Below are 23,504 nucleotides of genomic sequence, written 5' to 3'. Positions count from 1 at the left end.
CCTGGTGGCGCAGTGGTTGAGAGTCCGCCTGCCGATGCAGGGGACACAGGTTCATGCCCCGGTCCGGGAAGATCCCACATGCTGCGGAGCGGCTGGGCCCGTGAGCCATGGCCACTGAGCCTGCGCATCCAGAGCCTGTGCTCCGCAACGGGAGAGGCCATAACAGTGAGAGGCCCGCGTACTGCAAAAAAAAAAAAAAAAAAATGGAGGTGCCATTTACAGAGATGATGAAGACAGGAGAAAAACAGGTCTATGTGGTATTGGAGAAGGAGATTAAAAGCTCTGTTTTGGAGAGCGTGAGTTTAACATGCCATTTAGGGGCTTCCCTGGTGGCATAGTGGTTAAGAATCCGCCTGTCAATGCAGGGGACACGGGTTTGAGCCCTGGTTCAGGAAGATCCCACATGCTGCAGAGCAGCTAGGCCCGTGCGCCACAACTACTGAGCCTGTGCTCTAGAGCCCGCACACCTAGAGCCGGTGCTCTGCGACAAGAGAAGCCACCGCAATGAGAAGCCCACGCACTGCAATGAAGATTAGCCCCCGTTCACCGCAACTACAAAGAAAGACCACGCGCAGCAACGAAGACCCAACGCAGCCAAAAATAAGTAAATTAATTAATTAATTTAAAAAAATGCCATTTAGGCATCTGTATGGAGATATCGGGAGGACAAATGGCAATACAGTCTGGAGTTCAGGGGAGAAGGGCAGGCTGGGGTTATAATATTGAGAATCAGCATGTAGCTGATAATTAAGTCATGAGATTGGAAAAGATAGGAAAAAAAGAAAGTCCTCCCACATTGAGAGGTCTGGTTGAGGGAAAGGGATTAGCAAAGGAGACAGACATGAAGCAGCCAATATGTAGGCAAATCGAGGGGAGTATGTTGTGGAAGTTAAGAGAGTATTTCAACGAGGTATAATCAGCTGTACCAGAGGTTCAATAAAATGAGTGTCAGCTGCCCAAAGAAGAAGCAACACGAGGTGTGCTCTGGAAGCTGGAAGACCGCGAAACACCCTTTCAGCTCCTTTGCCAGACTGTTGTAAGTTTAGGGCTGTAAAGGCGGGGAGGGCAAAAGCACAGCGAGAAAGGGCCGCAGGGAGAGAGGAAGGAAGGGGCTGGCTGTTTCAAGTATCAAATGAGAAAACGCCGAAAGTGCAATTAGTAAACCACCTAGTCATGTGCTGATGTCGTCGTTATTATTAGTGAGCCGGGGATTGGACTGAGACCGCCAGTGGGAGAAAGCAGATAAGACGTATAGAAAGAGTTCTGGAGGAGGAAATTTCATAGTGAAGAAAACCCGTTCCTCCTGACAGCTTGCGTTAAAACCAGGCTTTGGATTAGGCGAGGAGATCGGGGAGCAGTGCTGCGCTTCACTCGGAATTGACCTCTCGGCGGCAGCAGCGAGCAGAAGACCCGCGGATGCGAAGAGGGCCCAAAGCCCAGAGGGAGGAAGTCCGGCCCCAGATGTGAGGAAGTCCAGCCCCAGATGTGAGGAAGTCCGGCCCCAGATTTGAGGAGTCCCTCTGCCTCCGCCTCCTTCCTCCATCGGCCAATCAGGATCCAGCTGACGGCTGGTGGCGCTGGGGCGGGGAGGAGGGCGGAGTCTGAGGACCGTTAATCCATCGCCAGGCGGTATCTAGCTTTCCTCCGACTCCTTTCGCTCCAAAGACTCACTGTTAACCTGGTGGACAGAAAACCACTTTGGAAAAAGCTCTTGCAGCTTCATATAAAACTGAATATAAACCCCATGACCTGGGCTTCCCTGGTGGCGCAGTGGTTGACAGTCCGCCTGCCGATGCAGGGGACACGGGTTCGTGCCCCGGTCCGGGAAGATCCCACATGCCGCGGAGTGGCTAGGCCCATGAGCCATGGCCGCTGAGCTGTGCGTCCGGAGCCTGTGTTCCGCAGCGGGAGAGGCCACAACAGTGAGAGGCCCGCGTACCGCAAAAAAAACACAAAAAAACACTCCATGACCAGCAATTTCTCACCTAGGAATTCTTTCAAGAGAAATTAAAGCATAAATCCCAGAAAGCCCAGATTTCCATCAATAGGAAAATGGGTAAACTGTAGTATATCCATACAATGCAATATTACTCAGCATTAAAAAGGAACCAACTGGGGGCCTCCCTGGTGGCGCAGTGGTTGAGAGTCCGCCTGCCGATGCAGGGGATACGGGTTCGTGCCCCGGTCCGGGAGGATCCCACATGCCGCGGAGCAGCTGGGCCCCTGAGCCATGTCCCCTGAGCCATGTCCCCTGAGCCGTGGCCGCTGAGCCTGCGCATCCGGAGCCTGTGCTCCGCAACGGGAGAGGCCACAACAGTGAGAGGCCCGCATACCGCAAAAAAAAAAAAAAAAAAAGGAACCAACTGGGACTTCCCTCGTGGCTCAGTGGTTAAGAATCCGCCTGCCAATTCAGGGGACACAGGTTTGAGCTCTGGTCCGGGAAGATCCCATATGCCACGGAGCAACTGAGCCCATGCACCACAACTACTGAGCCTGCGCTCTAGAGCCCGCGTGCCACAACTACTGAGCCCACGTGTCACAACTACTGAAGCCCACATGCCTAGAGCCCGAGCTCTGCAACAAGAGAAGCCACCGCAATGAGAAGCCCGAGCACCGCAATGAAGAGTAGCCCCCGCTCGCTGCAACTAGAGAAAGCCCACGGGCAGCAACGAAGACCCAACAACGAAGACCCAATGCAGCCAAAAATAAATAAATAAATAAATAAATAAATTTAAGGGAAAAAAAAAAAAAGATAAGTATAGGGACTTCCCTAGTGGTCCAGTGGTTAAGACTGCACTCCCAATGCAGGGGGCCAGGGTTGGACCCCTGGTCAGGGAACTACAACCCGCCTGCTGCAACTAAGACCCGGTGCAGCCAAATAAATAAATAAATTCTTTTTTTAAAAAGGTAAGCATAAACTCTAGTTAATTCTATGCATGTTGAAGTGTTTAGATGTGAAATGAACTGTTGTCTGCAACTTTGAAATGAATAACAAAAAATGGATTGACGCTAGGTGCTTTGTGACCACCTAGAGGGGTGGGATAGGGAGGGTGGGAGGGAGACGCAAGAGGGAGGAGATATGGGGATATATGTATATGTATAGCTGATCCACTTTGTTATAAAGCAGATTTAACATACATTGTAAAGCAATTATACTCCAATAAAGATGTTTAAAAAAATAGATTGATGAATGGGGAGATGGATAGATGGTTAGATGTGTTAAAACAAATACAGCAAAATATTAATTGTAGAATCTTGGTGGTAGGTATATGGTGTTCACTGTGAAAGTCTTTCTATTTTTCTGTATATGTTGGAATATTTTCAGAATAAAATGTTTGGGGTACCAGGAGCTGAGAGGAGAGAGGAATGGGGAGTTGTCTAATGGTTTTCTAACCACTGTCTAATGGATACAAAGTTTCTGTTTCGGAATAATGAAACTTTTATAGAAATAGAGGTGATGGTTATACAGCATTTGAATGTACTTAATGGCAATGAATTGTACACGTAAAAATAGTCAACATGGTAAATTTTACGTTATGTATATTTTACAATAAAAAAAAACTTGGGGGCTTCCCTGGTGGCGCAGTGGTTGAGGGTCCGCGCCCTGGTCCGGGAGGATCCCACATGCCGCAGAGCGGCTGGGCCCGTGAGCCATGGCCGCTGAGCCTGCGCGTCCGGAGCCTGTGCTCCGCAACGGGAGAGGCCACAACAGTGAGAGGCCCGCGTACCGAGAAAAAAAAAAAAAAACTTGAGGGAATTCCCTGGCGGTCCAGGGGTTAGGACTCGGGGTTTTCACTGCGGGGGGCGGGTTTCTATCCCTGGTCGGGAGCTAACATCCTGCAAGCCTAGTGGCAAGGCCAAAAAAAAAAAAAAAAAAAAAAAAATTGAAAGCCAAAAGAAAGAAAATGTTGGGGGAAAATTCATGTGGAAGCCTCCATGCTTTCTCTAGAACTGGTCTGGGGTACTACACAGAGAGAAGGGAGAAGGTAGCCGACAGTGTGAGTGTGCTAGGCCCACTTTGAGCAGAGGGTAGTGGGAAGAGAGAACACAGGCTTTGGAAATAGACAGACATGGGTTCATAATCCCAGCTTTCGCTTTCTAGCTTATGATTGTATTTGTTTCTTATTGCTATAGCTGCTGTAACAAATTATCACATATTTACTGGCTTAAAACAACACAAATTTATTATCTTACAGTTCTGGAGGCCTAAAATGTGTCTCACTAGACTAAAATCAAGAGCTGTGTTCCTTCTGGAGAATCTAGAGGGGGATACCCACTTCCTCACCTTTTCCAGCTTCTAGAAACCTCCTGTATTCTATGGCTTGTCTCATGGCCCTTTCTTCCATTTTCTAGGCCAGCAGTAACATCTTCAAATCAATCTTTCTCTCTCTGTCTGTCTCTCCCTCTTACATATACATACACACACACACACACACACACACACACACACACACACACTTCTGCTTCCTCCTCATCACATCTCCTTCTCTGACTCTCTAGCCTCCGTTATAAGAATCCTAGTTGGGCCTACCCAGACAACCCAGGGTAATCTCCCCATCTCAAGATCCTTAATTTATCACATCTGCAAAGTCCCTTTTGCCATGTAAGGTAACATATTCACAAAAGGAATCTGGGGATTAGGATGCAGACATCTTTGTGGTTTGTGGGGTGGGGTGGGGGCAGGGGGTCATTATTCTGCCTACCACAGTGACTTTAAAAATTTTCCTATGCTACTAGTACTCACATGTCAAGACAACACTTAAGAGGAAAAATATTTCTCATGATTTTTTCCTAACAGTTTTATTGAGATATAATTCACATACCGTACAATTTAAAGCAAATAATTTAATGCTTTTTAGTATAGTCACAGAGTTGTGTAATCATCACATCTTCATCTTTCTCCATTTTTAAATATGAGGAAACAAAGGCTTGAGACATTAAGGAAACTTGCTTAGAGTAACATCTGACTGGCAGGCCTGGGGCAATGCACTGGCTCTCAGGAGCTGAGATTCCAGTCCAGGGCTGGACTCCCTTCACCAAGTTAGACCAGTCACCTGGGAGCAGTGTGGTGTAGCAGTTAAACTAGCAGGCTTAGACTTGGGTTTAAGGCTTTGTTTTGCTATCTACAAGCTACGTGACATCTGGTAAAACTTCTTGGAGCCTTGGTTTCCTCATTTGAAAAATGGGGGCAATTCAATAAATGAGCAGGCTGACTCACCTGTAAGATGCCTTCTAGCTATGTCATTCCAAGATTTAATGAGGGAGGAAAAAGATAATTAAAAATGAATTCCCTAAGCATTCAGTTCAATGAGAGGGATGCGAATTCCCTGAAGACAGAGGCCCACACACTTCCCTTGTACTCCCTGAGCACCTGGCCACAGGTCTCAAGAGTTCCTCACTGATGGGTCTCAGACACGTGGGAAAGACAAATGCGTAAAATGATGGTTACAGAGACAGATAAGTGTGGAAAGAGCTGTTGGGGGCGGGGTGGGCAGCGAGAGCAGTAGGCCATGGGTGTGTGTGTGTGTGTGTGTGTGTGTGTGTGTGTGCGCGCGCGCGAGCGCGAGGGTTGGGGGGGGTCTGCCCAGAAATGGGCAGAGGTCCTGTGATGTGTAAACAGAGATGAGAGGGATCAGAGGCAGCTCTTCCGCAAGGCCAAGTTCAGCCTTAGTGCGAGGGCTAGAGAGGAGGGAGTGTGCGTTGGAGGTATGGTTCTGAAAATAAACCTTCAGAGACGCGATTGGTGACACAACACCACGCGCGGCCCCGCTGCAGTCCCCGCCCCCTCCCACCACACCCACTAGTCCGCGCGACTTGGTATGCTCCGCCACCACAATAAGCCTCCTTCCTCCGGCGTGCTATTGGTACAGCCCAAGCCCCGCGAGTTGAAACCCAAAGAAAGACGCTCCCGTTGTCACGCCCGCTGTCTCTGATTGGCCGGAAAATTTAAAGATCCGGCCGGTGATAGGGTGATTTTCTACACCCAGTATTTGAAAGTTTCTAGTGTCCTACTTTTGACTGCATGTGGACCTTGTTTAGCTTGTTCGCCCGAGTGCTGGCGCAAGTGAGTGTTCACCCGATCCTAGAGGTGGGAGGCAGAGCGCCTGCTTCTTCAAGGGGTCCCTGCCGGGAGGGTGCGTACTAGTGGGTCAGACGGAGGGTGAACGGAAACCCGGACGCCAGGTTCCCTCCGCGATTTCCCTAGCCAAATATTTTCTACCCCATCCCACCTTGGAGATGGGAAGCGCCGGGGCTTCAGAATCACACAAGCCCTGACTCCCACCAGCCGTTGTGGCCTCTCTCAGCCTGTTTTCCACTTCTGTACACAGGGGATAGTGAGACCTGCTTGGCTGCATATAAACCAGTGAACGTACCTGGAAGACAGAAGGCGCTGATTACATGTCAGTCCCCTGCTTACCTCCACACGTGAGAGTACCCTGCTTCCTGGCGAGAAGACTCAGGATTCTCGTGCTCGCCCTGGGTCTCTTGGAAGCAGGCTTCTTTTCTGCTCAGGGGATCCCTTCTTCTGTGGCCCTTGTCGCACAGCCGAGGTTCCCCAACCCTGGGTGTACTTGATGCTGCCCATCCGCCGCTCTGGAAATTATTGTGTAGGAGAGTAATTTCTAAGAGAATTTCCGGTCCGCCCCAGGACCCTTTTACCTTCTCCGTGAACTCTCTGTGTTACCAGTGACAGCCCCGGGACCCTCTGTGGCTATGACCCGGCTCCCCGTCCTGACCTCTACACCACCTGTGATGACCCCTGCGCTCCGGTCTTTTTGCAGGCCTGCAGAGTTGGTGGCGATGCTGTCGGGCACCCAGGCAGTGGCAGCGGAATGCGCGGACGCGGAGCTGCGGTGCCGTGTTGCTGTGGAGGAGCTGAGCCCGGGCGGGCAGCCGCGAAGGCGCCAGGCCCTACGCACCGCGGAGCTGAGACTGGGTCGTAACGAGCGCCGCGAGTTGATGCTGAGGCTGCAGGCGCCCGGGCCCGTGGAGCGGCCGCGGTGCTTTCCACTGCGCGCCGTGCGCCTCTTCACGCGCTTCGCCTCGTCCGGGCGCAGCACTCTGCGGCTTCCCGCCGACGGCGCTCCCCGGACCGGCGCTGTTCAGCTGCTGCTCTCCGACTGCCCCCCTGACCGCCTGCGCCGCTTCCTGCGCACTCTGCGCCTCAAGCTGGCCGCGGCCCCGGGTCCCGGGCCGGCCTCCGCCCGCACGCAGCTGCTTGGCCCGCGGCCCCGCGACTTCGTCACCATCAGCCCGGTGCAGCCCGAGGAGCTGCAGCGCGCCGCGGCCACCTGCGTCACGGACTCCACGCCGGTGAAGCAGCCCACGGAGCCCCGGTCGGGGGCCAAGCCCAGCACCGTGAGGACAGGAAGGGGGGTACGCCTTGGGGAGTGGGTGTGCCACTGAGACGGAAGAGACCGAGAAAGCCCAAGTGTGGGGGGAAGATGGTGGCGGTGTTCGAGATGGCTACTGGTTATCTCAGACGAGATGCTCATCAGACTTCTGAGAATGACAGGAATATGGGAATTGTGCATGTGTTTCTCATGGTGCAATCCCTGAGATTGAGTAACGAGACTAGGAAAAGGGGGCCAAGGTCACATTAAAAGAGAAAGCAGAGAAGGTGCTTCAGAAGAAAAGTGGGAACTTGGTCGCCCTGGAGCAGGAGAGGAGGTTTTGGAGAGAACGAAGCGGTCAGCTGTGTAGGGGCAGCCAACAGGTCCAATCAGATAGGGGGACAAAGTCTGGTGGGTCTGACAGTGTTCGGGAACTGGAACAGATGGATCACAGACCACAGAGATTTGAGACAAGCTGGTAAGAAGAAGGAGATGCGGCCAGAAGGGGCCCTGGCTAGGCAGGGTTTTGCTTGGGTGTTTTTTGAGTCAAGAGAGACACATCTGTGACAGGAAGGGTAGTGAGAAGGAAGGATGGGTAAGAGAACCAGGAGAGTTAGGGAACCCAGGGGAGAAAGCTGAAGGAGAATCTGGACCTGCACACTGGGGTCTTCAGGGCACCAGGAGTCAGTGGAGATCCAGCCTCGGTCCCTTCCTCAAGGAGAGACCTGGACCCCTGTGGTTACTGGCAAGATCTCCAGGTGAACCGAGGCTGCCCAAGGGCTCCAAGGAGAGAAGCCAGCAGAGACACAAAGGGCTACCAGGCCAAGAAGGGAGGGGGCAATGCCTAGGGAATGTGGGGAGGCCCTGAGACAGCCCTATCCCCCCAGGAAGTCCCAAGGTGGCCCCTGCCTGTGAAGAAGCTGAGCTTGCCCCCCACCAAACCAGAGCTTTCCAGGGAACAGGCTGCTGTGCTGAGGGTTGTCCTGAAAGGCCGGAGCATTTTCTTCACTGGGAGTGCAGGTAGTGGGGGGCAGAGTGGGTGTGGGGAGAACAGTGGTGTGCTAGGATGGAGGAGAAGTGGCCCTGACTTTGCCTTCTGCCCAGGGACGGGGAAGTCTTATCTGCTGAAGCGTATCCTGGGCTCACTGCCTCCCACAGGCACTGTGGCCACTGCCAGCACTGGGGTGGCAGCCTGCCACATCGGGGGTACTACCCTCCATGCCTTTGCAGGTAAGTGAGAGCCTCTGGGGCTTAAGCTGGGAGCAAGCCAGGCAGGTAGGAAGAGAGGGGAGGTCAGGGTTGAGACAGGGCTGGGATCTCAGCCCAGGCTGAATAGTGTCACTCACAGGCATTGGCTCGGGCCAGGCTCCCCTGGCCCAGTGTGTGGCCCTGGCCCAGCGGCCAGGTGTGCGGCAGGGCTGGCTGAACTGCCAGCGGCTAGTCATCGATGAGATCTCCATGGTGGAAGCGGACCTATTTGACAAGCTGGAGGCCGTGGCCAGGTCAGTATGGGCAGTGAGGACTGGGTTCTGGTGGTCTTCCCCGTGGAACTCGCTCATTCCAGCACCTAAAGCACCACGTGCTCCTCTCCAGAGCTGTGAGGCAGCAGAGCAAGCCATTTGGAGGGATCCAGCTCATCATCTGTGGGGACTTCCTGCAGCTGCCGCCTGTAACCAAGGGATCCCAGCCGCCGCAGTTCTGCTTCCAGGTAGCACTCACCCTCTGGCCCTAACCCCCATAGGGGTCTGCTCTGCTCGCTGACACCCCACCTTGCCCCTACCAGGCCAAGAGCTGGAGGAGATGCGTCCCAGTGACCCTGGAGCTGACTGAGGTGTGGAGGCAGACGGACCAGACCTTCATCTCTCTGCTGCAAGCTGTGCGGCTGGGCAGGTGGGCCCTGGTGAATAGAAAAGGGGCCATGGGATGCGGATGCAAGCGTGGGTCAGGGAGGAGCACAGGAACCCAGAGAAGGGAGAGAAATGCTTCCTGGCCCCATTGGGGATGGTCACTCTGTGAGCACTGGGGCCCAGCCTCCCCCAGGGTTGGGGCCCTATCATCCAGCACAGGGCCTGGCACAGAGTACATGTCAGGGAATTATGGGCAGATGGAGACACAGGAGTTATTCAGAGATGTTAACACTCCCATTTTACAGATGCAGAAACTGGGGTTCAAAGAGGTGAAGTGACTTGCCCAAAGTCATGGCTAGTAAGTGGCTGAGCTAGGATTTGAACTCAGGTCTGACTCTAAAACCCAAGTTCCTTCTACTCTTTGACCCTGTGTGGCCACTTGCGGGGGAGAGGAGGTTGCAGACATGATCCCACCCCAGCTAGGACAAAAGGTTGAAATGCTACAGGTACTCTAACTTGGGAGTGGAAAGGAGGCCAGGAGGGCAGAAGATATGGACCGCAGCTGGGTCTTGGGACCCAGGTCAGATTGGGATGGGATGAAGGAAGCAGGTGGTGGTGGTGAGGGGCTTTCTATGCCTGGGGACAGGGGGCAGGCAGGAAGGTGCACAGCATACACCAGCAAGTGTGGGGGACAAGAGAAAGGCTGAGTGTGGGAGCAGTGAGAGGTGTTCCCAAGTTCTTCCCCCTCCTCTCACTTGAGTTGCTGCAGCACCCAGGCTTCCCTGGAGGAAGGCTTGAAGTGGGGAAAATAGAAACACAGGCTAGATTTTTTTTTTCCCTTAAGGCAGCAGGCAAGGGGCTAGAAAATTGTAGCTTGGAGGCCAATCTGATTATAGGGTACCAGTATTACAGGGTATCAACATCAGAGCCTCACCTCGGTCTCTAAATCTCTGGCCTATGCTCACTCATCATATCTAACTTCCTCAGGAGAGCGGCTAGCTCCAACCTGGGGGCAGACACAGGGAAGGGTGCCTGCCCACGCTCACAGCCAAGCACCACCCCCGTGCTCATTCTCCATGCCTGGGGTCCAAGTGAGGAAGGAACAAGTTGGCCAGCTTGGGGAACCAGCAGATCTTGCCCTGGTGCTACATCCAGTCCCCAAGCCTGGTCCACGGCCTGCTGCATGTGCCGTATCACCCACATTGCCCCACCTTCCCTGGTATTCAGGTAGGCTCTGCCCTGATAGCCTGGCCTCCACAGGTGCTCAGATGAGGTCACCCGCCAGCTCCGGGCCACTGCTGCCCACAGGGTGGGGCGAGATGGGATTGTGGCCACGAGGCTCTGCACCCACCAGGATGATGTGGCCCTTACCAATGAGAGGCAGCTGCAGGAACTACCAGGTGAGCAGGGAGCTGGGGCTGGGCCAGACCAGCTGGGAGAGGCCATCAGGCAGGCATGGCCCCCCAGGCAGCCTGGGCCCTTGGTGTCATTTAGATATCTCGGTCCCAGCCCCTGTGACCATAAAGTCCCTTACATTTGCAGATGTAATTGTGTCTTTGAGAGAGGTAACCTTTCCTGGGTCAAAGTCATTTAGCCAGTAAACACTACAAATGAGACTTGAACCCAGGCCTCTGATTCCAAAGCCCCAGCTAGGTTTGAGCTGTGCTCACTACCTCCCTCCATGCCCTGGTCTAATAGGTGTTTTTTTGGAAATTGAGCCACAAGTCAGTGACTTGTAATCTGTTTGCCCAACTCTCTTTTCCCAGGTGAGGTACACAGCTTTGAGGCCATGGACAGTGACCCTGAGCAAGCCCGGACCCTAGATGCCCAGTGTCCCGTTAGCCAGCTCCTTCAGCTAAAGCTGGGGGCTCAGGTGAGTGGGAAGCAGGGCCTAGACCCTGGGAGCATCGGCCTCCCTGATCCTTGCCCCTCTGCACAGGCTGCTCCACAGCCAGAGGGCCCAGCTGTGACCATAGCAAACTTCTTCCCTCCTGTTCCCAGCCACTTTCCTGTCTTCCATTACCTGAAGCTCCCAGCCATTTTCCTGTCTTCCATTTTCTTCCTCCACCTGAAGCTCCAAGCAGTGTTGCTTTAGACAAATGCCTTTCCTTTGCTGAAGCTGGGTTTCCCCATCTCTAAATTCAGAGTAAAATACCTACCGCACTCAGTTGTCTTCTGCAGTGTAGCCTCTACTGTGAGCATCCTCCTTCCTTCCACAATGGTGAGGGTGGGATCCTTTTCTCAGGTTCCAAAGGGCACCTAGGGGGAAATGCAGGCACAGCGGTTGGAAGAGGGCTATCCCTCAAGATTGAGGTCCATACACATTCCCTGTAATAGACTTGGTCATTGTGCCCTGTCACCTTATTGTTTTTACCCCCTCCTTCTGAGGCAAACTGAGCAAATGTCATTCCCCTTTGACACAAGGGGAAACTGAGACCTAAGGAAATAAAGCAGTTTGTCGCAGGGGCCTCAGCAGACTCAGTGCCCCTCCATGACAGACCCCAGCCTCAGAGATCCGCCAAAGTGACCCCTGGAGCTGAGGCCAGGTGTGGGGATGCCCTGCAGTCCATGCCTCCAGTTTTCCTTCTCTCGCAGGTGATGCTGGTGAAGAACTTGGCAGTGTCTCGGGGCCTGGTAAATGGTGCCCGAGGGGTGGTAGTTGGGTTCGAAGCCGAGGGGAGAGGTAAGTGATAGGGGAGCAGTCCTACTGCTCAGGTTTGCAGCAGGGCCCTGGGGTTAATGTGCAGAGGAAAAGGCTAGCATGGAAAGGTGAGGCCTATCCTCACCTTGGAGCCCTGAAGCGGGACTGAAAGGTGGGACTTCTCCACGCCTCCCTCAGGGCTGCCCCAGGTGCGGTTCCTGTGTGGAGTCACCGAGGTCATCCGTGCTGACCGCTGGATGGTGCAGGCCACTGGGGGCCGGCTTCTCAGCCGGCAGCAGCTGCCCCTCCAGCTGGCCTGGGCCATATCCATCCACAAGAGCCAGGTGAGTGTGGGGATGGGGGCAGGATAGGCCTGGGGCATGTTGAAGGGTGCGGGGTCTTAGAGGCTTTGTGAGGGTTGAACTTGCCCTGGATGGAAAGTTCCAGACCAGCTGTAGAATAAACCTTTCTTTAGTGCATTTCCCATCCCACTTCCTCTCTTTCCTGGACACGTACACTTCCCCTCTGTCATCTCGGGCCCTGCCATTTTCTGAGCCACTATTAGATATGTTAATTTTAACATATTATGACAACTGTAGGAGTTATAGTTGTAATAATCATTCTTGTTTTACAGAAGAGGAAACCAAGGCTCAGAGAGGTTAAGTAACTTGTCCAAGGTCACACAGCTAGTGCCCTGTAGAGCCAAGATTCATTTCCATGTCTGTCTGACCCAGACCTGAGCTCTTTCCTTTCACCCTTATCCCTCTACTCTTATCTTGGATCTGTATTTCCTGGACACCCCCCTACTCAGACATCCATCATCCTGTCTCTCTGACTCAGAATCTCTGGACTGGGCAAGGAGATCAGGGGCAATAGCTGGGCTGGTGGAGGTGGGGTCAGGTTCTTGGGCACAAGTGAATTCAGGCTGAGCTGGCTCCAGCCCTGTCCCTCCATCCCCCAGGGCATGTCCCTGGATTGCGTGGAGATCTCTCTGGGCCGTGTGTTTGCCAGCGGTCAGGCCTATGTGGCCCTTTCCCGGGCCCGCAGCCTGCAGGGCCTATGTGTGTTGGACTTTGACCCCATGGTGGTTCGCTGTGACCCCCGTGTGCTGAGCTTCTATGCTACCCTGCGGCAGGACAGGGGCCTCAGCCTGGTAAGAGGGAGTCACCCAATGGTGGGCCATGGGGCCGTTGGGCAGCCTGGGAGCTAGGACAGAGGGAAGGCCAAAGGACCATGGGGAGGGGGTGGCAGAGCCTCCTCGGCTCCGTTGGCAGCAGGGGCAAGAGGAAGGAGATGCTGGCCCCCAGGCTACGACTCGGGGGTGGCACAAGCCCATGACTGGGTTTCTCTGGCTCTGATATAGGAGTCCCCAGATGACGATGAGGCAGCCTCAGACCAGGAGAACGTGGACCCGAACCTTTGATCTGCAAAGAGAAGACAAAGTGTGGTCTCCCCCTCTTCCTGCTCCCTGGTGGGCCAGGCCCCAGGGGATACCTGGGGGAGGGTAGTGAATGTCCCTTTCTCCCTTCATCAGGGGCTCTCAGCCTCCTGGCAGGGCTCAGGAGAGTGCTTCCCATCCATTTGCCAGCTGTGCCTCAGTTTTTCCCCTTGCCCTGGGTGAGCTGCTTCCAGGGTCAGGAGTTGGCAATGGGCCTGCAGTGGTAGCTGGTGTTATAGGACACAGCTCTCTGCGAGGGGCTGGCCACAGGGCCACACGGTTGTGAATGCCGCTCTGTTTTTTTGTTTTGTTTTGTTTTGTTTTGCGGTACGCGGGCCTCTCACTGTTGTGGCCTCTCCCGTTGCAGAGTACAGGCTCTGGACGCTCAGGCTCAGTGGCCAAGGCTCACAGGCCCAGCCACTCTGCGGCATGTGGGGTCATCCCAGACTGGGGCATGAACCCGTGTCCCCTGCCTTGGCAGGCGGACTCTCAACCACTGCGCCACCAGGGAAGCCCATGAATGCCGTTCTCTTTAGGCTGCAGAGAGGAGAGGTGGCAGGTCCTCCAGGAGCAGGAACAGGCTGTAGGGGTCCTGGCAGGGGACTCAGGTCCCAAGCAGAGAAGGGAACCTGAGGCGGGGGGATCTTCACAGCTAGACCTAGCCCAGCACAAGCCAGGACAAACACCCTCCTGAGCCTAACCTGAGAACATGCACTGCAAACTGTGTGTCTATATCTTACGCTGCTCTTTCGGTGAAGAAATCGTGTGTAGAAGTATTGAAACGGTTGTTCTCAGACTGTATTTATTTTGGACAAATAAACCTGTGAACTGTGTGAGGACTGTGAGTTGAGTCTTATGCTCCCTTTAAGAACCCCTACCTGGGGCACTGGCTGACCCTTTCCGGGGTGCTACCCCTACCCCACCCCGCATACCCGGTCACACAGAGGTGTCTGTTAACGCCTTGATGGCTGAGCTCAGAGCACCCTTATATGAGGTTTCGTTAGTATCACTGGTTATTTGGCAAAGCTGAGTTACCTGAGGTTGGTGACTCATAGCGAATTGCCATTACCCAACAGTCTGACAAGGACACACTAGAGAATTCACACGATGGGAAATGGGCCTGTCACAATGTCCAAATGCTGGGGACCTCGGTTGAAACTTTCTCACTTTGTGCCTTGCTGGGGCACCAGCTTGGATGTTCTGATCATGGTAGCTTCAGCTGATCAAAAAGCCTGATGGAATTTGCTCAGGGGCCCTCATAGGCTGGCAAAGACTAAGGTTCACTGCTTATGAGTGAAAAGGTTATCAGTTCTGACTGATAAATACAGGTTATAGTGGAAGCGTGCAGTGGCAGCTCTAGAGAGCAATGGTTAGTTAAATGTAAAATTGCCAATGGTGGGAGACCTCAAGAAGGCGGAAACCATGCTGGTTGCTAGGGGACGTGAAATCTCGGGTGCTTGAAGGTGTTTGTCCTTGTCTCCCAAAAGCCAGCACAGGCTCCAGCACACAAAGATTGGGTGCTCAGGGAGTGTCTGCTTAAATGGGGGCTCAGTGCCACGGTGTTTCAGAGGGGCTACAGGGCCTCAGACATTCTCGGTGGGCTTCGTGGAGGAGGCACAGCCTGTGGAGAATTTGACTGATGGGGAGAGACCTGGCTTTCCATCCTGGTTTTACCACTCACCAGCTGTGCAACTTTAGGCATGTTACACAACCTCTCAGAGAGGGTTTCCTTACCTATAAAGTGCAGGTGGTAACTGACATCCACATAGGTTTGTTGGGAGAAAGGCCAGCCACATGGCAGGAGGTCAATCAGTAGCTGTTATTAACATTTATGGGACTTCCCTGGTGGTGCAGTGGTTTAGAATCTGCCTGGCAATGCAGGGGACATGGGTTCGAGCCCTGGTCCAGGAAGATCCCACATGCCGCGGAGCAACTAAGCCCGTGAGCCACAACTACTGAGCCCGCATGCCGCAACTACTGAAGCCTGCGCGCCTAGAGCCCGTGCTCCACAAGAGAAGCCACCGCAATGAGAAGCCCGTGCACCACAACGAAGAGTAGCCCCCGCTCGCCTCAACTAGAGAAAGCCTGCACGCAACAACAAAGACCCAATGCAGCCAAAATAAATAAATAAAATTTATGATGACTAATGGTTATCATCACCGTAGTGTCCGTAGAGCATAGTCCTGCCTGTTCCTACACTGGCTCCTTTGGCAAACAAGATGTGGGGGCTTAGAGGGGTGCCACCCGGGCCCCCCGGATGACCCCTGCCTGTCTTGCACTTGCCACCACCCTTCCTGACCCTGAGGAGTCAGCTGTTTTTCTGTGGCATGAACCCTTTCCTCTGCCCCAAATACAAGACAGTCTTAGGAGAAGCCAAGCCCATCAGGGTGACCCCACACGCACAAGTGGGCAACCATGGGGGCTTTTAAATGTGGTGCCATTCAAGGATCAGGGTGTTCCCAAGTCAAGATAACTTGAGTGGGAAAGGAAGGTGGCAGAACAGAAGCCTAGCTCAAAGAACTGATATGAAGCCCAGAAACCCAGGCTTGGGAACCAGTGGGAACCAGGGAGGCTAGTCACTGAAGGTGGAGCTGGGAGCAGCTGGCCTGGAGGACCTCTGCGGCCACCCCTGGACAATGAGCACAGCCACCAGGGAAGGAGTCTTGAACTACACAGGTGGGCGTGTCTCTGGTTGAGCTTGGTCTCCTGCGCAGAGCCTGCAGCCACTGACAAGAGGCTGAATATGCTCTCAGGATGCAAGAAGGACCAGGGCTTCTGCCCAGAGATGAATCCCCCATCATCCTCCAGAGCCAGGCTCTTGAAGATGTCTTGGAGATGCAGTTATTTCTTCTGTACACTCTCCTGGGACTCTCCTCTCTGACCCCACCCCTCAACTTACACTGCTGAGGCATCCCCACCACCTCCAGCCCCTTTCCCTTCCCCAGGGACTGATTTCAGCGTTCCCTGCTCTCAGATGAACTCACCCTGCTTAAAGATGTCTTCCTCATGAGACCGTCTGGGCACCAGAAAGTCCTGTCCTGAGCAATCCTCTCTCAAGGTGAAGATGCTCTCCAGAAGGCCCCTGGAGGAGGGCAAACATGTTCATAGGAGGGGGAGCTCCAGACATCCTTGCCCCTCAGGCCAGATCATGAGAGTAGACTGCCTCATGAGGGAGGTGTGCAAGGAACCTCCCCGTTCTTTATTTTCTTGGCATCTCATTTAATCTAACTTTAACCCTGCATCCCTGGGGGTGTAGGGAAACCCCTATCTCAGTCAGGATTGGGGGCTCCCCACCCTCAGGGTCATACAGGCAGGAGTAGGCCTCATAGGAGCAGGCCTCTCAGCTCCAGGGCCTCATGGTAGCTGCTGACACCCACAGTGACCAGCATCCACAGGCCATAACTCTGCCCAGGCCCAGGGGCAGGGTGGGGGAGGGCTTTCCCAGAGCCATAACCTCTCTGGGGGCCTCACACCATGCCCTCTGGAACCCTGCATCTCCCTGTGGTACTCCCAGGGGACCCTCTGATCGCTGGCCCCTCCCCTGTCTTGGAGACCTTCCTCTCTGATTCTCCTTACCCCCAACATAATCCCCTCATGGAAGTGGACCTAAGATGCAAAAGCCAGGAAACACTGTGTCCTCAGATAGCTTCCAGATTTGAGACAAAGAAGCCTGGTGACCCCACTTAGAATTTGGGGGCAGGGGTGGAGGGATAAGGACAGACAGAACCAAGAAAACATCCTCAGTAACATCCTGTCACACTGGGATAGAGGAGACCTCCTGCCCGTCTTGTGTGTTCATGTATTCATTCATTCATTTCACAAATATTTATCCAGGTGCTGGCTAGACATTGGAGACCCCACAGTAGCAAGAGACCTGGCTTAGATGTCTTCGTGCACCAAAGCACTGAGCACAATTACTTTAGAAAGGAGACACTTCATAAAATGTTTGATATTTAAAGAATTCAGGGCCAGTGCCATCCCCTGAGAGGTGGGGATTTTTACTCCCATTTTGCAGAGGAGGTAGCTGAGGCCTGGGGAGCTAGGCAGTGGCAGAGCTGGAACTGGAACCCTGTGCACTCCACTTGGTGTTCACGGAGCTGTCCAAAGGGAGTAAGAGGTGGGGCTGAAACAGAGGGACCGGTGGAGGGCCCACCTTCACCCTACCCTCAGTCGGAGGCCAGGGGAGGGTTTAGCGAGGCATGACCTGCTCCTTTCTGAGATCCTGGCACACTTTGCTCACCCCTACAGGGCCAATGGTGGTGCTCAGACCCCTGCATCCCAGAGTAGTGGGCCTCCTGCTCCCCAAGCACCACACGCCAGGCACCACTAGGTGGCGCCAAGTGGTCAGTCGGTCTCTGCCCAGAGACCTGTCGGGTCTTTTGTCTTCCAGTCTCTGTGCCTGGGTGGGCCACCTCAGGAGCTGGGCCGGCCAGTAGGCATAGGGAAGCTTCTTTGTTGAGAAGCTAGTAGTAGGTATCTGTTGAGTGCCTCATGGTTTGAGTTCATTAGCCCCCTTGTTTTTCCACAATAACCCCAAGAGGAGAGTGGGACATTATCCCCACCTTATGGGGAAAGGAAACTAATCCCTTGTAAGGTTAGGCGACTTGGCCAAGGTCACACTGCAAGCTGGGTCTGGAACCCAAGTCCCAGGGTCCTGGGATTTTTGCAAGGTCAGCAGAGGACACTGAAGCCAGATACTGGCTCCACCACTTGCTGTGTAACCTTGGACATGCTGCCTAAAACCTCAGCCCAAATTTCATCATTAGCCATGGAGTTAGGACAGGTAAAGAGCTGGGGTGGGGACAGGCATGTGGTAAACCCTCATAGTTAGCTCCTATAGGCCTTTATTGCACTTACCTGAAGAGGCCACCCTGCAACCCTCCTCATCTCTCCCTCCCCCTGTTCCCCAGCCTCTAGGGTGGCCAGAGAATAACAAAGAGAATTAGCAGGAGACCAGAGTAAAGATTCTCTTTCAGTCTTCCCTCCTGGAGGACCCAGGCTGTGCCCAGCCTCTAAGGGGAAGGGGAGAATGAGGTCTTGTCCCCTCTCCTTCCCAAAACAAACTTGAGTCCCAGCCCTGGTCGGTGACTGTGTGTATCATAACTGCCCCTCTTCTTGCCTCTGTCCACCTTCTTATCTAAGCGTCTCTGATGACTCTACGAGGGGGATCTTTAGACCTAGTTTACAGAGGAGGCTCACAGAAGGTGGGCAGCTCAAGGTCACAGGGCTGTAAATGGCAGAGCCAGGATGGCACCCAGGTGTCTGAAGTCTCACCTTGGTGTTCAGGACCTTTGCAAAAAGGAGGAAGCAGGCGCTGCTTCCTTTCCCCTAGCTTTGTCCCTGAAACCCCACACTCAAGACTCCATTTCTTTAGGATTCCAAGAGCATCACCTGCTGAGACATAAATGGCTGGGAGGGGATGAGACGGAAGGGGAGGGGCTTGGTAGGAGACGCTGAATGGGGCAGTGAACCCAGGTGCCAGACTAGCCCTGCGGGGGGTGGGGGAGGCTGACAGTCAGCCCACCTTCCACTCCTTGGACTCCCACCACCTCCAGCTCCCTCCTGCAGCCTCGCAGCCTCCCGGCAGATGCCTGCCCCAGGGGTGCCCCCTCACTCCCCTCCCCCAGCTGGTGTTGGGTTCAGTAAGCAGAGCCCCAGCTCACCTGGGAAGGTGTCGAGTGAGGAGGGCGTCCAGTTACAAGCTGGGGCTGGGAGGGCAAGCGGGGGCAACCCAGGGGCAGGAGCCAAAGGCCTGGGACCTGGTGGTGGGGGTAGGTGTCAGGGGGAGGCCTCAAGACCTACCCCCCAACCCTGCAGGGGCTTCCTCCCTGCTGCAGGAGGCCCCAGCTCCTGGGGGCTGAAGCAGAAAGACCATGGCATCCTCCTCAGATGCCACCTGGCAACTAGCACACCTGTCAGTTCCCTAAGCTAGGCCTCAGTTTCCCCATCCTCAGAATGGGGGTAGGGTGGGAATAAGCCCTGTGTAACTGATCCGTCACAGCCCAGGACTAATCTGGGTAAACTGTGAAGGGCTGTGCACACCCTTAGGGAGGGTGTTCTCCTCTCTGTTCAACTCCAGTCCTCTCCCTCCAACACCCAGGGTGGCCTCCTCCCCCGCCCTGCACCCTGGGCCCCGGCACGGACTCCATGCCTATTTAAGGCAAATCTCCTGATCTCCTTTTAAATAACATTCACTCCTTGTTGTGGAACAGACAAGCAGGGCCTGAGCTTAGAAAACGGGGGGGAGGGAGGTAGTTGCAAATATCCCATCAGAGAGTCGGGGGAACAGGGGACACAGAGGCGAAGCAGGCATGGGAGGGTCCTTGCACTCCCTACCCCAGCCTCCCATTTGATTCCCTCACTGCACAGGCCCTGGATTGGCTCCAACCCCTTTAGAGGGACTGGGGCACTCCCAGAAGGCTTCCTGTAGCCCCAGGGACTGTGGTGGTGTGGGAGACTGAGGAATAATGCCGCTCCCAAGGCCTGGGGGGTGGTGTGCTTGGGTGAAGAAGTGGCATTTGACCAGCAAGGGGAGTGGGAGGGTCTGGGGTAAGACTGACATCTGATCTCACAGCCTGCCCAGTAAGGATGAAACAACTGCTATTCCCTTCTAGAATCAGAGGCTCAGAGAGGCCAAGAGACCAGTCCAGGGCCACACAACTAGTGAGTGGAGAGGTCTGAAATCTAGGCCTGGCCCTGCTCCAAATTTATGCTTTCTGCCCCTCCATGCCAGGTCTCCTTGTGTCTGGGGCTGTATGTAACACCAGACAGTGACTCATCAGGGACAAGGCATCATTCAAAGTCCCCCACACGGGACTTCCCTGGTGGCACAATGGTTGGGAATCCACCTACCAATGCAGGGAACATGGGTTCGAGCCCTGGTCCAGGAAGATCCCACATGCCATGGAGCAACTAAGCCCGTGCGCCACAACTACTGAGCCTGCGCTGTAGAGCCTGCGAGCCACAACTACTGAGCCCGTGTGCCACAACTACTGAAGCCCGTGCTCCACAACAAGAGAAGCCACTGCAATGAGAAGCCCGCGCACAGCAACGAAGAGTAGCCCCCACTCTCTGCAACTAGAGAAAGCCCGCGCGCAGCCAAAAATAAATAAACAAATAATAAATTTTAAAAAACGAAAACAAAAACCAAGCGCCCCCCCACACTCTTCCTGCCTGAGTAGCTCCCAGGCAGGGACCCTGGCTCCTTCGCTTCTGCCTCCCTCTTCTTTTCTCCAGGCCAACCACACCTCTCCTTCTCCTCCTCCCAGGTTCCTGGCCCAGGCATCCCCCTGCTTCTGGCCCGGCCCCCAGATTAGCTCACCTTAACTTGGTCACGTACTCAGAAACTTACAGCCAGAAAGTGTCATGTCCCACACTCCTCCGAAGGAGTGAAGCAGCGAGGCTAGACTCCTTCCCACTGCAGGACCCCCGCAGGGCCCTTCCCAGTCACTCTGTTCTTCCCCCTTGAGGCCCGGAGGCCCTCCCTCTCCTGCTTCCTTCTCTTCCTCTTTCCCCCAGGTGTCCTGGCTGCCTCCCCAGCCTCCCATCTCAGAGTGGCTAATCTCCCTGTGGTCCTCATGTGAAGGAGATGCCCTCTCTGGGGTTCAAAAGGAGAGGGTTAGGGATCCTTTACAGATCATGTTGCCTCCCCAGGCATGTGAGCCCCAAGAGGCCAGCCCCACCCGCGTGTCAGTGTCATGCTGGACTACGGGGTGGGGGACCAGAGTGAGGAAGAAGCCCTAGCCTTGTCTTCCTCTGGGCACATAGAGCAGATAGGGGCCAAAGCGGTCAGCTGGTCCAATGGCCTCATTTCACAGATGAGCAACTGTGGCCCAGGGAAGAGGAGGAGAGGCCCCGGGGGCTCACAGTGAGACAGAAGCTGAGCTGGGTCTTACTGGGACCCCTGGTAACCTCAGGTGGGGCTTGATCCCAGGGGAAGGAGGGTCAATTATAGGAGGAAACTCTGCTCAGTGTTTAATCGGGGTGGGGTGTCCTTGAACTTTTCAGGGTCTTTCTAGCTTGGCTCTACCTTTTACCTCTTGTTTGCCCTTGGACAATCCCCTTTCCCTCTTTGGGCCTCAGTCTTCTTGTGTAAAACAAGTGGGTTGGGTAGATGGTCTTTAAGATCCCTTACTGTTTACATCTTCTGCACCTCCCATCAGCACAGTCCCATCGCTCAGGCCTTTCTAGCTCTCGCCCAGGCCCAGGTCTGCCTCATAGCCCCTCAAGATTGCTCCAACAGGGAATTCCCTGGTGGTCCAGTGGTTGGGACTCGGCACTTCCACGGCAGGGGGTGCGGGTTCGATCCCTGGTCGGGGAACTAAGATCCCGCACGCTGTGCAGCACGGCCAAAAAAAAAAAAGATTGCTCCAACAGCCTCTATACTGTTTCTGGCCTCCGCTCTCGTCCCCTGCAATAAGCGGCCCCAGACATTGCCCAGGTAACTTACTGATGCTTAGGAATCTCCCATGGCCCTCCATGGCCTCCCTAAGAATAATCCAACTCATCACCTGGCATTCAGCACATCCCACCTGCAGTCTTGGACCCTGGGCTCAGTTTCTTCATGTACCAAGCACTAACGACCCCTCACTTAGGGACTGTGGTGTGGACACATAGTGGGGCGCAGGCCAGGAGCCCAGGAAAGGCGGATGGCCTGGGTGGCACTCAGGGCTTCTCTGTGCTGAAAAGGCTGCTCATCCCACCCCCACTCCTTCATCCAAATTGATGAGATGCTCCAAGGCTGATTCAAGCTCCATCCCCTCCTAGAGAGGCCAGGCCCCCTGGGTGGCCCCATCTGAGTGACCTTGCCCATGTGGAGCTCCCAGGGGCCAGATTCACTCGCCTGCCTGTATCTGCAGCTCCCGCCATCCTGTGGGGAATGTACAACTGGCTGCTCCTGGAGAACCAGCTGGCAGGCACTTGCTGAGTGAACCCTTGCGTCTGTGGGCTCCTGCCCAACCCCCTCTCCTTCCCCCAGGGGGGTGTTTTTAACATGGGATTTTCTCTGACTCTCAGAGACTTCCTCACTGCCAACTCCACAAGCTCATAGCTGGGCCTCAGGGCAGACTCTCAGCTGGAGGTTTTAGACCCTGTCTTGCCCTGATCTAGTGACTGGCCAAATGGACTCTCAGAAACCTTCCCCAAAGGCCCAGGAAGGAGTAGCTGGCAGGAAGTACCACTTATTAGAAGAGAATGCTAAGGGAAGAGAAGCCAGGACCTAGAAGCTTGGAGACCTCCCACCCTAGGGTTTGAACACTGCTTCAGCCACTTACTAGTTTCAGGGTCTTGGGAAAATTACCCAATGTCTCTGAGCCTCAGTTTCCTCACTGGGAATAATAACAACTATTTCATCCTATGATGAGAGAATTAGATCATGCACGCAAAGTGCTGAGCTCATGGCCTGACACCTGGTAAATGCTCAAAAAATGGTAGCTATAATCCTTATTGCGGACAGATGGATCAAGGCCCCCAGCTGAGGGGGTGCAGGCTGTTGGTTGTTCAGCCAGAGGTAGGCAGCTGGTTAGTAGCTAGAATACAAACACAAAGTCCCAAGCCTGGTGCTAAGCAGTCTACATACATCATCTCATTTAAACAGTCCCTTTCTCTGTCAAAAGTAGGGGTTTTGGGGCTTCCCTGGTGGCGCAGTGGTTGAGAGTCCGCCTGCCGATGCAGGGGACACGGGTTCATGCCCCGGTCCGGGAAGATCCCACATGCCACGGGGCAGCTGGGCCCGTGAGCCATGGCCGATGAGCCTGCGTGTCCAGAGCCTGTGCTCCGCAACGGGAGAGGCCACAGCAGTGAGAGGCCCGCGTACCGCAAAAAAAAAAAAAAAAAGTAGGGGTTTGGAACAGAAATTTCCTAAGGCTCAGTGAGTACTTGTAGAAGGTCTGCAGTTTACAGAGTACTATTTACTTTATAGATCCAACCTCTAATCCTGTGAGCATTCTAATAGTTGTCAACTGTCACACAACTAGATCTGGGACTAGAACCAGGGGATGGCTCCATCTTTTCCCAGAGGCTGGTGGCAGACACTCTGAGGGGTTTGGTGAGGCCTGAAATCCCCACCCAGGGCCTAGGGTGGGACAGGGGCTTTGAAGACAACAGTGTCATGGAAGCTTGGCTCTGGCTCCTGCCCAGCATCTGGTTCTGTGCTGGGCGGAGACCTGGGTCTGCAACTCATCAGCCCCACCTGTCAGCCCTCCCAGGCAGGCACGTGGGGCCTTTGGTTATCACTAAGGAGAGCG

The 23,504-nt window shown here is 54.4% G+C and overlaps 1 protein-coding gene and 3 long non-coding RNA genes across 12 annotated transcripts in view; 1 reads left to right on the top strand and 3 right to left on the bottom strand.

Moving 5' to 3' along the window:
* Nucleotides 1-224: 224 nt before the first annotated feature.
* Nucleotides 225-6,862, bottom strand: LOC308615002. The gene is made up of 3 exons (XR_014015466.1): nt 6,738-6,862; nt 6,419-6,594; nt 225-1,678 (listed from the first exon to the last, which is right to left on the bottom strand). It is a non-coding gene; the product is annotated as an uncharacterized lncRNA (long non-coding RNA).
* PIF1 (PIF1 5'-to-3' DNA helicase) lies at nt 5,992-13,582 on the top strand. 9 transcript variants are annotated; one of them, XM_081229892.1, is made up of 13 exons: nt 6,010-6,064; nt 6,689-7,359; nt 8,222-8,354; nt 8,439-8,564; nt 8,683-8,836; nt 8,928-9,042; nt 9,118-9,224; nt 10,442-10,581; nt 10,948-11,054; nt 11,777-11,864; nt 12,021-12,166; nt 12,784-12,975; nt 13,186-13,582. In XM_081229892.1, coding segments are annotated over exons 1-13 (2,040 nt in total). In that variant the 5' UTR covers nt 6,010-6,063; the 3' UTR covers nt 13,246-13,582. The 9 variants fall into 9 exon arrangements, with proteins under 9 accessions (XP_081086019.1, XP_081086015.1, XP_081086014.1 ...); XM_081229890.1 differs by having other exon boundaries at nt 6,689-7,377; XM_081229893.1 differs by having other exon boundaries at nt 5,992-6,064; nt 6,783-7,377; nt 8,222-8,564.
* On the bottom strand, nt 9,051-12,050 carry LOC308615003. The gene is made up of 3 exons (XR_014015467.1): nt 11,968-12,050; nt 11,341-11,440; nt 9,051-9,231 (listed from the first exon to the last, which is right to left on the bottom strand). It is a non-coding gene; the product is annotated as an uncharacterized lncRNA (long non-coding RNA).
* LOC308615004 overlaps nt 13,175-23,504 on the bottom strand; it is a 38,715-nt gene continuing 28,385 nt past the window's right edge. Inside the window, exons 2-3 of the long non-coding RNA XR_014015468.1 lie at nt 16,245-16,342; nt 13,175-13,246 (exon numbers count right to left, since the gene is read on the bottom strand). This is a non-coding gene — a long non-coding RNA (uncharacterized lncRNA). The remainder of the gene's footprint in view (nt 13,247-16,244; nt 16,343-23,504) is intronic.

This window comes from Mesoplodon bidens (genome assembly GCF_964165515.1).
Source record: "Mesoplodon bidens genome assembly, chromosome: 3".
NCBI classification, from domain to species: domain Eukaryota; kingdom Metazoa; phylum Chordata; class Mammalia; order Artiodactyla; family Ziphiidae; genus Mesoplodon; species Mesoplodon bidens.
This window is presented reverse-complemented; position numbering and strand designations above follow the sequence as displayed.